This window comes from Cheilinus undulatus, linkage group 4, assembly GCF_018320785.1.
Source record: "Cheilinus undulatus linkage group 4, ASM1832078v1, whole genome shotgun sequence".
Taxonomy (NCBI): domain Eukaryota; kingdom Metazoa; phylum Chordata; class Actinopteri; order Labriformes; family Labridae; genus Cheilinus; species Cheilinus undulatus.
In genome coordinates this window covers 29,104,672-29,116,608 of record NC_054868.1, presented here as the reverse complement: position 1 = coordinate 29,116,608, position 11,937 = coordinate 29,104,672, and the positions used below count along the sequence as shown (strand labels likewise).

The window sequence follows — 11,937 nt, the reverse complement described above, 5'->3', positions numbered from 1 at the left end:
TGACCAGCCTTGACATCCCAGACGGTTGTGGTCAGCGATATACTAGGTACCAACTGTCAGCCCTCACTTTCTGGAAAAGCTAAAGAATCAATCAGACGCCATATTGTGTGTCAAGACAGTCCCCTGTCCAAAGCTGAAACAAGGGGAATTTATTGCCTCCACATGTGTTTTTATGCCCTCAAATTATTTATGTACAAGTAAATATCACTATAACTTCTCTGCCAGATGAATACTCTGGGAATGTTTCACTTTAGGGATCTGATCCCTAGCCAGTGGATTTACAGTCATCAATAAATCGATTTCATTGTTTCCCGACATAGTATGGTGTTAATCTGAGTCACTGTTGAGTTGGCATCGTTCGGATGCGAATCACTCTTGGAAGGATATTGAATCACTACTGAAATCAGTTCCATTTCACATGGATTATGTTCACTATAGAGAGACATAGAGGAAGCGATAAGATGTGAAATTATTTTACACATTTTATCTATTAGCCTCAATCCAAGCCATTTCTATGGCAGTAGTTTAACTTTTTTCCATCATCAGCAGAATAACAAAGGAATACTTTAGATCAAGGCAAGCTTCAAACAGTGAAAAGGGCAGAGAAGTCAGAGTAAAAATCAGGAGTGATGTGTGTCCAAAGCTCCACTCTCACATCATGGGCCTGTTCTCCTGCCATAAACACTTCATGTGCTGTCACAACACGCATAGGTGTAAAATACAAATGATCTCGACTGGAAACAACTTTAAAAATCTGCCTCCACATTTTTAACTTTTCTTTTAGTGTTTCTCCCGAACTTTGTCTTTCAGCCCTCCCACCCCTCAAGCCAACTCCACCTCACAAACACACACTCCCCCACAAAATGTGTGTGTTTGTGTTGTGTGTAAGGGTGTCCTCCTCTTTCAGTCTCTCCATGGCTGGACTGTGGCAGCAGCTCAGCTCCCTGCGGCAGGGTCGAGCGCTGGCTCTCCTCCACTACCTCATCTGTCTTTTTTACTCGCCTTCAGGTGCTCTTCCCAAGGATACAAATGCCAGTCCTCTGGAGGTAAGAGATACTAACAGTCATGGAAAAAAGTTAGAGAGGAACACATACATAGCTAGATTAAAGTTTCAAGATGTAATTTAACTGTTTAGGCAAGTTTGGGAGATGTGTTTGCAACAAAAAATCTTTTGAATTCTGAAAGGATGTATTTAACATCTTTTAATAGTAACAAACTCTTCATTTAAAACTAGAATCCATAACAAAAATCCAATAGGGCTGACTAGCAAATGACTGCGCAACCTCACAATGAATGGTTTAGTATGTCACTCAGAAAGAAAAACATGTAGTTTTTTAGTTTTGAGTACAACATTGAAAGAGAGGTAGTGGGGCTGATGAAAGAGCAGAACAGCAGAGGAACAGAAGAGGTAAACTTGCAAAATAAAGATCTGTGTTGAGAGTAGAAAAGTAGAGCGGAAAACTTCCCCAACTCAAACCAACTGTTGGACCGGACTGAGAGAGCTGTGGGATTTCAAGCAAGAAGGAGGGAGAGAGTTAGAGAGGAGGATGTTTCAGTGAAAATAAGAGGAAAAGAGCTCTAACGTGAAACAGCAGAATTGAGGATTATTCCGTTCAAACATAAATCTGTGATGGTGGCACTCTGAGCGTGCAGATTTTGTGTGCTTTGCAGGCTTTGTATGCATTTCTGTGTGTGACTTTGTGTGTGTTGGCAGGGGTTCGAGGTGGTGAAGGGGAATTTCTCTCGCGTTTTCCTCCGTGTTGGCTACCATAAGATTGCAGAGATTCCTGCAGGAGCACGCAACATCAGCATTCAGGAGACGATAAAGAGCCGAAACTACCTGGGTACACACACAGGGACACACATTAGTGACAGTAGTTGTAGATTTAGGCTAAATAGCAGTTAAGGATGAACACTGGGTTTTTCCTTCAGCTCTGCGGACATATACCGGTGTCTCCATCATCAATGGAAACTGGGTGATCGACAGGCCAGGGATCTTCACTGCAGTGGGGACACAGCTGACTTACCAACGACCCAATGAAATACGCTCTCGTAAGGGAGAGTCCATCACTGCACCTGGACCGCTCACTGAAGACCTACATGTTTATGTGAGATGCTTTCTGTCTCTTATTTGATTGCACAGACACTACAAAAAACATCACTACATGCTTTACCATGCAGTATGTCATTATATACCACATACCCTACACCTCTCTCTCTCTCCATAGTTGATCTACCAGCAGCCAGGCCCCAGTGTACACTATGAATACAGTTTGCCTTTACAAAACATGCACCCAACTCCTGCGCCTATTACACCTACTGATATTCTGCCCTTGGGTGAGTGAAAACACACTATTATGCATGAACACACAATCAAAATGGTACTAGAGTGACCCAAAAGACCACAGTGCCATTTTGTCAGACTTTGTATTCTGGTTTGCCATCAGGGAGCATAACAAAGACCAGATGCTTTGTGTGTGCGTGTGTATAGTACAGAACAACTGTGAGTGTGGGTGTGTGAGTGTGTCTTAAGTTCTGATTTCACCACAGGGTCATGAATATGCCAAATTGTATCATTTTCAGTAAAATGGCCATTTTATTTAAAAATTTGATCAAGGATTATATGATATTTGATACAGGACAGCAGCCAGTCTTTGTTCTATCAAACAAGGCTCTGTACTTCACATTTTGACAATAAACAGTCACTTGAGCAGATTTCATTACATTACTTAATATTTTGCATTTTTAAGGAGATTAAAATTGCTTAAATTTCTGTGAATGCTGAACTTCACAGACTTGACTTGACTGTGTCAAAACTTCAGACAACCCATTTCTAAAAGACAAGAGCTAATGTTAGCCTTTATCTACTTTATAGAGTATAAAATCATCAGCTAGACTAACTGTAAAAACATTACAAAACCCATTGCTACCACAAAAAGCACGTTAGCATGTAGCTGCTTTTCTAACGTATAAAACCATAAGCTAGACTTAGCTTTGTAAAAACATTAGAAACCCATTGCTACCAGACAAAAGCTAATGTTAACAGTACTCAACCATTACCTAACAAGGCATAACTGCCCCGTAATAATATAATAATATCAAGGAATAGCGTTCTTCATATGCGAGAAAGACGCTGAATTTTGACATTAACTCTTGAAAACGACACAAATGGAGACTTAATGAGGATAGAAGTTTATAATAGACTCAGAACATTTCCATGAACCCACTGCAGACAGCTAATGTTTGTATTTAGCCAACCGTTAGCTAGGAAGTGGCTTAAAGCTGATATTACCTTAGGAAGCGATGTATACCAGTAATCAGGTAAGGCGTCAACAAACCTTTGCAAAAATCCTACATGTGATAACCAGACATGTTGGCGCTCAGCCACTCCCCTCAACTGGCAAAAACATTTTTAACCAGTCCATGTAGCATTGGTTTAGTGATATATTATTTGCTACATTTTCACAGTGTCAAACAACAGAAAATGTGCAAAGGCACTTGATAGTAAAAGTGTTATACAGTATTTGTGAGCACAATTAATCACTGGTTTACATTGCTGTTGCTAGGAATCCATGTCTTTTCTATACAACAACACTATCAAAGGATAACGTAAGCTAGGCTCGTTGCAAGCTAGGGTTTTGTAAGCTAGTTATGCTATTATCAGCTGTTGTCTGCATGGTAGTAAAAGAGTTGTCAAATAAATATTTTTACCTTGATTCATGAATGAATATCCTTTCATATTTCTTTAAATATTGTCCTTTCGTTTGTTGTTTCTAAATTAAATGTTTAATTTGTCAGACTTTAGACTTTATTGCATTTATCAACCATTAACATTTTAAATGACTGCCCTTCTTTCTTTTCTCTACTTGTATAACAAATCTGGGGCACACTCTAACAACTTCCACTTTTCTCGTAGTGCATACAGTAGCATCACACTCAGGTGAGAAGGTTCACCAAGATGATTCAACCACCAATGACATCACTAAAGAGACCCATCCTAACCAGGTATCCTCTAAACCAAGTGAACCCACCGACTCTCAGCCCACATACACCTGGGTGAAGAGTGGGTACACAGAATGCAGTTCAACATGTGGCTCTGGTGAGGAAACACATTGAATTGTGTAATATCATCTTTGCTTTCTACATCTGTATAAGGCATTTTTGCTTATTTAGTGCTCGAAAATGGTTTGGGTCATTTATTTATTTTAAATAGAAGATTTCCTTTACCACTTTTCCAAGAAGGCCAAAAGATTTTTACAGTGTAGAGACAAGAGACCATGAGGATTTGCTCAATCTGGATTGTGTGGTCTTTGATTGACACATGACAGTAACTGAGAGCTTTATCAAGAGTGGCATCCAAAGGACTGAGATAACTGGCAATCTTCATTATAATTTAAGCCCTTGAAACTACTTTATTTAAGGTCAAATATGTACTGTACCTATAAATGTTTTTTTTTTAAAGAGTTTCATTTACGTATTCATAGTTCTGTGTTGTGTGTGGCCTTACATCTGCCAGGCAGGCGTCAAGTAGTGTGGCAGTGTGTTGACAGAGACTCTGAGGTGACTGTTTCTGCTGACCTGTGTGACTCGACCATTCAACCAACACTCCAGGAGGAAGAATGCAACATGCAGTCATGTCCTGCATAGTAAGTAACACATACTTGATGTCCCATACTTCAGTATAGAAACATGGAATCAGACATGTATTTGTGCAGATAACAACAGTTTCACTTGTTGCTGTGACTTTGAGGGCAAAACCTTCACCTCTCAAACATACTCCAGCCATAAATTAATCAGAGTTAGTCACACTGAGTCACTCTGCTGTGGCTTTGGTTCAGTGATGCAGTACTCATGCTATATTTTACAGAATCAGTCAGAATCGAGTGTTGATTTATAACGTGCACACAATAAGGTTAATTCAAAGATACAATTGGTGATATAGTTGGGGATGGAACAATGGTCCCCCCATAAATCCTGTGCTTCATCAGGACTATTTGTAAAATTTTAATTTAGATATATAAAGTTTTAGTTGTAAAGTTATAAAGTCCAATCTGAAGAGTATCCTTTATTCTATCAGGTTATAACAGTCAAGAAGTTTCGCCTGTTAAATGCTAACAAAAATGTGTTGCATTGACATCTTCGCACATAATGAAACATTAATGAGTGCTATTAACAGCTTCAATAATCTTAAAATAGTGAACTGTTGAAAAAATATTTATCTATACAGCACAATAACCCCAACTGGAGAAGCTGCACTTCTACTTCAGTAAAAGATAAGAATGACTATATTTGTGGTTAAATGAAGATAAAGCACTTGGATCATTTCTGTTTAAAGATGCTCATTTGCAAAGCTATTGTCTGTAATTAAATCTTTTGTTACCATAGATAACCTCTGACCTTGTCCTCATTCTGTGATTGTCCAACAGCTGGGATGTAGGGGAGTGGTCAGAGTGCAGCAAAAGGTGTGGACCTGGTAATCAGCAGCGCCAGGTCATCTGCCGCCAGGTCACTCACATCCACACCAATGGAACGGAGACCTCAGTTACCGTGGCACCAAAGCTGTGTGGGCTGTCTGATATGCCGGTGACCAAATCCACCTGTCAGCTGAAGATCTGTAGCCAGTGGGAGATCCGGTCTGAGTGGAGCCCTGTGAGTATATGAAAATGTGCTTTACATTTCCTTCTGCTTTTCTTGACATGGAGTTTTCTGTAGTTGGTGGTGTTTGGTAGTGTGATGTAGTGTGCTGGGTGGGTTGTTGGATTTTGCTTGTGGATGAGCGGGACTGTATGGTAGCCAAGCTGTCATTTTTAAACATCTTATATGTATTTTTAGTTGATAGGTAACCCCAGGAAGAATATTTGCTGCCCTGGTAGCAACTAATGGTGATCCTTTAAACAAATGAACAAATAACTTCCATCCTGTCCCTCCTTCTGTCAACCAGTGTTCAGTGCCCTGTGGGGTGGGTCAGCGCAGCAGGGAGGTGGTGTGTGTGAGCAACCAGGGTGATGTGGAGGAAGATACAGAGTGTAACATGAACCTTAAACCAGATACACTGCAGAACTGTGACATGGGAGCCTGTGCTCGCAGCTGGTTCACCTCCCTCTGGAGTCAACGGGTAACACAAAAACAGCATCTTTATGTGCTGTGTGCTTCTGTGTGTATAATTGCTCTTTACATCTTTAAGCAGCACTGCTTGAGTGTTCATGAGTGTGTGTTATTTCTCTCAGTGCTCAGCTGACTGTGGTCAAGGCAATCGAACCCGGGCGACAGTGTGCCTGACAGATCATGTGACTGATCTCCCATTGGGCAGCTGTGAGGGGCAACGACCTGCAGAAGTGACATCATGTGACTCAGGCCCCTGCCAGAACCGCCTTGAGTGGTACACAGGCCCTTGGAGTCAGGTGATTTACATGCAAACTCACATCTAAACATACACTGTTATCATAGTCTGACAACTTGAAGATTCACCATAATTTCATCTATGTATATCTGTGTCTGTGTGAAGTGCTCTGCAGAGTGTGGGAATGGCACACAGACCCGGAGTGTGGTTTGTATTTTGAACAATGACGGGGTCATGGACCTTGTGGACCATTCAAAATGTTCCAGTCTCTCTCAGCCATCCACAGCTCAGCCGTGCAAACTGAAACCATGCGGTGTCCAGTGGTATGTCACAGACTGGAGTACAGTAAGTGTCCCAGAGCCGTCTTTCAACCAAGTATCCAACTACAAGCCACAGGAAAAAATGTTGTAAACTTGTCCAGGTTATGTGATACTATTCCTGGGGTTTCTGTCTTCACCCTGATAAAATATCCGTGATAGAATAAAATTTGTCTCTACATTGCATTGAAAAGTATGAATGAGCCCCACAATTCTCTGTCTTTAGAAATGTTTATTTTACCAAAAGGGTTCTTGCTTTTTTCCTGAGGCTTTTCACGGAATCACATTGGAAATATTTTATTTACTTGTCATGATGATGGATATCAACGCAGGTTGGATCTATTGAATAAAAATCAACACAAACAATAGTCCATTAGTAAACATTTTATGTGCTTATCTGTTTAAATGTGGATTGTCGTATGCTGTTATTATTTTTGGTTAACTAACACTTAGAAGATAGAAGAGGCAACTAAATGAAGTCACCACTTAGCATAGTGTATATCACATCATATCACATCACATGAAAACGCTGTTATAATTTGCTGTGAGAATTAGGGAAATGTTGTCCTACTGGGCATTAAGCACAAGCTACTTTATTGTACTCTATTGTAGTGGTTCTCAAACTAATTCTGTCATAAGCATCTTTGGAAGAGTAATATTTTCTTTGGACATAAAGGGCCAAGAAATGTGTGTAGCCGGTCTGAGAGTAAGTGGACCAGCCAGCACCATTTGAGGAGAATGTGGTAGCTACAGAAAAGGCTGCAAACATAGGAAAAATAGTGGCAAAAACTGGTGAAAGGTGGTTAAAGATTGGCAGGAATTAGATAAATGTGGAAAAGGAAGGTAAATATTGGAAATAATGGTGAAAAGTAGTTTACAAGTTGCAAAAATTAATTAAAAGTGGCAAAAATTGTTTAAGAACACCAAATTTGGGATCAGTAATGCAAAAGAAGATAAAAAATGGTGAAAAGCAGCTAAAAAGTGGCAAAAATTGCAGCTTTAGTAATGAAAGGGGTGAGAAAGTAGCAAAACTTTGCTAAAAGTGGTTAAAAGAGAAGCAATGTGGCAAAAACAGTAAAAAGGGTGTTAAAAGTGGCATGAATTAATGATCATAAGCCAACAATAGCCTGACACACTTTTCAGCTTCAAAGTTAAGCTACTGTTAGCCAGGATGTGAACACCAATTCTGCTGATCCAACCCACATGATTTAAAACCATCAATAAATCAAAATTAGGGAGTTGACCAGATCCCAACTCACCAGATGTGAGACAAAGACTACAACTGTGAGGGACAATGTGGGATACTAATGCATGCTTCTTCATGCTGTTTGTTGTTGGTGGTGGATGCACCCTTGACCTGCTGATTCCCAGTTTGATCACATGGCTCACCCTACCCTCTGATGACAGGCAGTCCTCCCTACTTTCTCCAGACAGTGTGCCTGAAAACTGGAGCCTGTCAGTCACAGTGCGGAACAGCTTCTTAATTTGCAGGACATGTGAAAAGTACTGAAAATGTGGGACTATCCCTCACACATCCCACATCTGGTCACCCTACTGGGGAGGGCCTCTTGAGTGGGTTTTTCAGGGGCCCAGCCAATTCTGTTGGCAGGCCTGGCTGCACGTGGAGTTTCATTTTTCTGCAAGCCAGTATGCAATGGAGGCCAGTGTAGAGATTGGCTCCAATATAGCTATAGCAGCAGTTTTATCAGAACTGAACAACATTTCCTTATCAACAGAAAAACAAAGAACCACACTAAAAGCTTTTCTTGGTGGAAAAAATATTTTTGCTCTACTCTGGACTGGTTTCAGCTTGAGTTTAACTCACTAACTGGCTTCACTGATAGTTAACAGTGATAACCGCGGCTAGCCGAGCTTGCATTGTGTAGCTCACTCTCTCTGCTGTGCACACCTATTATGGCATATGCTTTGTTGCTCTGATTGGCCCGTAATGAATGTGACAGACAGAATGTTTGTCCAATCATCCTCTGAGATTGTTTTGAAAGGTTCTGCCCCTCCCAAACATTGTGCATGGGGTTTTGCCCAGATGGGTGTGAAATATTTGCCATGCAATGGATATGTGGTACAGTCTAGCTGGCATGTCAGGTTAACCTAGATTAGCTTTATTACAAAATTACAAAATATTAATTTCATAATGTGTATCTCTAATAAAGGAACATTATTTATACTTTTGATCGACACCAATCTTATATTCTTTTACTAAATTTAGTAAATGTCAAAAGAAGATAAGCATAAGATGAGTGTTTATTCTAACCTTTAAACTTATCTTTTGAATGTATAGATATTTTTGACCTTTTTAAGTAGCAGGACTGATTTGCAAAATTAAACCCTCTCATTTTTCGGATACACAAAAAATGTTTGTTCAAAGTCACAAATTAAAGTTTTAATGACAGGAAATGTTCCTTATTTTAACTTAAAGAAGGCTAATAGAAGCTTGTGACAGCACTGTTCAAATAATTGATTTAATAAAGATGTCTTTTCATGCAAATGGGAAGTCAGTTTGTCACACTGGAAAGGCATCAGGTGGTCATGTAGATTTCAAGGCGTCTCCATCCCTTGCTCAGGCCACTCCTGCCCCTCTGGGAGTTAGCCCCACAGTTTGGGAAACCACTGCTCTATTGTATTTGTTTCAGACTTTGAGGTGGATATACCATAACATTGCAGCACATGAAACTGAGTTTGTGTTCACTTTCAAAACACCTATTACATAATAACTCTTTATCTCTGCCTCTTCTCTATCACCTCAGTGCTCACGCTCCTGTAACGGTGGCTACCGAGTGCGTGAGGTGCGGTGTCTTACCGACAACATTGCTCCAAGTGACCAGTGTGACCCCAGTGTGACCCCAGAGAGTCGCGAGGAATGTAATAAGCAGCCATGTGCAACTGAGATAAGTAAGTCTATACAACAGGTTAATGAATCAGAAAAAATGGTATTGTAACTGGATATGCATGGTTTAGAGAGATGTTGATGTGCATGCTTTTATGAGCTTGATAGTCAGGGGTCTCAGACTATTGGCTTTCTCTTTCACACGGAGGGGCAGCTTTGTCCTGTATGGGATTGGAAGTCATTGTTGACTATACATTTAGTCCAAACTACGTGATGTTTCTAATCCTTATCAACAGTTTTGGAGGTCAAACTTAAACAAAATACCTTTAAACATACAGTTGGGAAAACTTGCTTTCTCATCCTTTTTCTCTTTTTCTCTTTCTTATTCCCTCTTTTCCTCCACAGATCCATCCTGCAGTGACCAGTATCATAACTGTGTGGTGGTAGTTCAAGCCCGACTCTGTATTTATCCGTACTACAAAGGTGTCTGCTGTGCGTCCTGCTCCACTTCTCAGAAATCATACCCCAAATCATTTCAAAAGAACTACAGTCCCAGGTGATGAAGGTTAAATTAACCTCATGCCATGCTTCAGTATAAAAACTGTGAAAATGACACCATGTCAGACACATTTCAATGTTCAGTCACTGGGAGCAGTAACCCAGAAAGCAGCTTTCCTATAAGCACTGCCACTAACACCAGCTAAATATAAACACTGCTGTAAGTGTCAGATCATATCCAATCCGACTACACAGGAATAACATCAAACTTTCTTATTGCTCAGAAAAACTTTTTTCTTTGAGCTCAACAGTTGTTTCATTCTAAGAGTGACTTTTGTTATATTTGGTGATGTGCCTGTATATTTATTCTTAATAAAGAGTGCTTTACTCCAGCTGTTGCTCAAGGTTTTAAAATGCCATACATAGACTGAACTGGTACATTTTAACTACACATTGTCTTTAATAACTCCTATTTTAGGGTTCATACATTTTAGAATATTTTAATGTAAGCAATTTGTAATCACTCATAACAGCCATAGCTTAACTTAGCATGCAGACTGGGAAGAGATGCAAACGGCTCACTCTTTTCAATCTTTATTGGTCTACTAACAAGGAAAACTAGTAATGTAGAAAGTCCATGTAAATCATTTATTAATATTTATTTCAAGTTTGTTATACAATAGATTACTGTGTTGAATGTGCCAAAACTACCCCTACTAGAGGTAAGACACATGTCTGACAAGTGTAAAAACTGAAGCACAGATTCTTCTGACATCCAGGTTGGGTGCAGTTGCACAATTTAAAGCAAAGCCAATAGATAGCCAGTCTACTGACAGTATTTTTGAAACTGGAACCTGCGATAGAACTGGAGATACCAAAGCAATGAGTACCTTTATGTTGCTGAAGCCCTGGCCATGGTGTCATCAAACCACCAGCCAGGCCACGTATTTGAGTAATTATTTTTATTTATTTATTCATTTATTGGTGTGCTTGTAATTTATATAGAGTTTTTAAATTTAAAAAAAATCCCTGTTTGACATTTCGAAAATATAAATCTTTGTGAAGGAGCTTGTAAGAAGCTGAAAAGCAGTGCTGAGAAAAAAAGTGTTATTTTGGCCTATAAAGGGAATTGTGAATCAGGTATAATGTGGTATAAAATGAAGAGTTCAGCAATATCACAAGTATCTCAAATCAGTTCCTAAATACAGCCATAGAGTAGATGCACATCTACAAAAGTAGCTCCCAGCATTTTTCCCTGGAAACCCCCACACTTGTGTTAAAGAAAAGCTGGCTGGGACTTGAAAAAATAGAAGTGAAACATCAACTTTTTCATGTAAAATCCCAACAGAGTAGGCCTACACATAACTGTCCGTGCCAAAAGACAATTAGATAAACCAATAAATGTTTATGATTTTAATAAATGTGCAGACTTATATTTGCCTATTAAATTTCTAGCTCCCAGATGTGACTTAACATAAATTTAGGCCTCTAGCATTTTAAAGGGCCCCCATCCATAAAAAACTGAACTGGATAACCAAAGTGTAACAGTTTAGATCAGGGGTGTCAAACTTAATCACAGCAGGGGCCAGATTCTGGATTCAGGTCTAACCTGAGGGCCTAAAAGGGTCACCTTTTAAACCGTAAACTGTCAACCTTGCTTCACCGGTAATAAAGTATGAAAAAAAGGATTGACATTTAAAAAATAAAAAAGATGAGTTTAAAGGCTCAGAATCTGAGAAAAGAAAAATTTGTTAGTTCAGAAAGGTCAAAACATGAAATTGAAAATGAAAAATAATGTTCTTTAACGGCAAATATATTAGAAAGAAGTCAAAATCATGAGTTTAAAAGGTCAAAGTATGAAATAAAATTTGTAATCATGAAATTAAAAGTCAAAATATTATTCAAAATATTCATTTGTGAGTCTAAAAGGTCAAACT

The 11,937-nt window shown here is 39.4% G+C and overlaps 1 protein-coding gene across 1 annotated transcript; it reads left to right on the top strand.

Annotated features, from left to right (window-relative positions):
* Positions 1-914: 914 nt before the first annotated feature.
* On the top strand, positions 915-10,242 carry adamtsl7 (ADAMTS-like 7). The gene is made up of 12 exons (XM_041784088.1): positions 915-1,046; positions 1,715-1,844; positions 1,933-2,108; positions 2,229-2,337; positions 3,917-4,099; positions 4,517-4,646; positions 5,427-5,649; positions 5,942-6,115; positions 6,228-6,401; positions 6,506-6,685; positions 9,423-9,567; positions 9,908-10,242. The coding sequence occupies exons 1-12, from the start codon at positions 915-917 to the stop codon at positions 10,060-10,062; spliced, it is 1,911 nt and encodes a 636-aa protein (XP_041640022.1). The 3' UTR covers positions 10,063-10,242.
* Positions 10,243-11,937: the final 1,695 nt, after the last annotated feature.

Coding starts and splice junctions, on each gene's coding strand:
- adamtsl7 (XM_041784088.1), top strand. CDS start 915: ATGGCTGGACTGTGGCAGCAGCTCAGCTCCCTGCGGCAGGGTCGAGCG. Junction 2,109..2,228: donor CTGAAGACCTACATGTTTAT/GTGAGATGCTTT, acceptor CTCTCTCCATAG/TTGATCTACCAGCAGCCAGG. Junction 9,568..9,907: donor GCCATGTGCAACTGAGATAA/GTAAGTCTATAC, acceptor TTTCCTCCACAG/ATCCATCCTGCAGTGACCAG.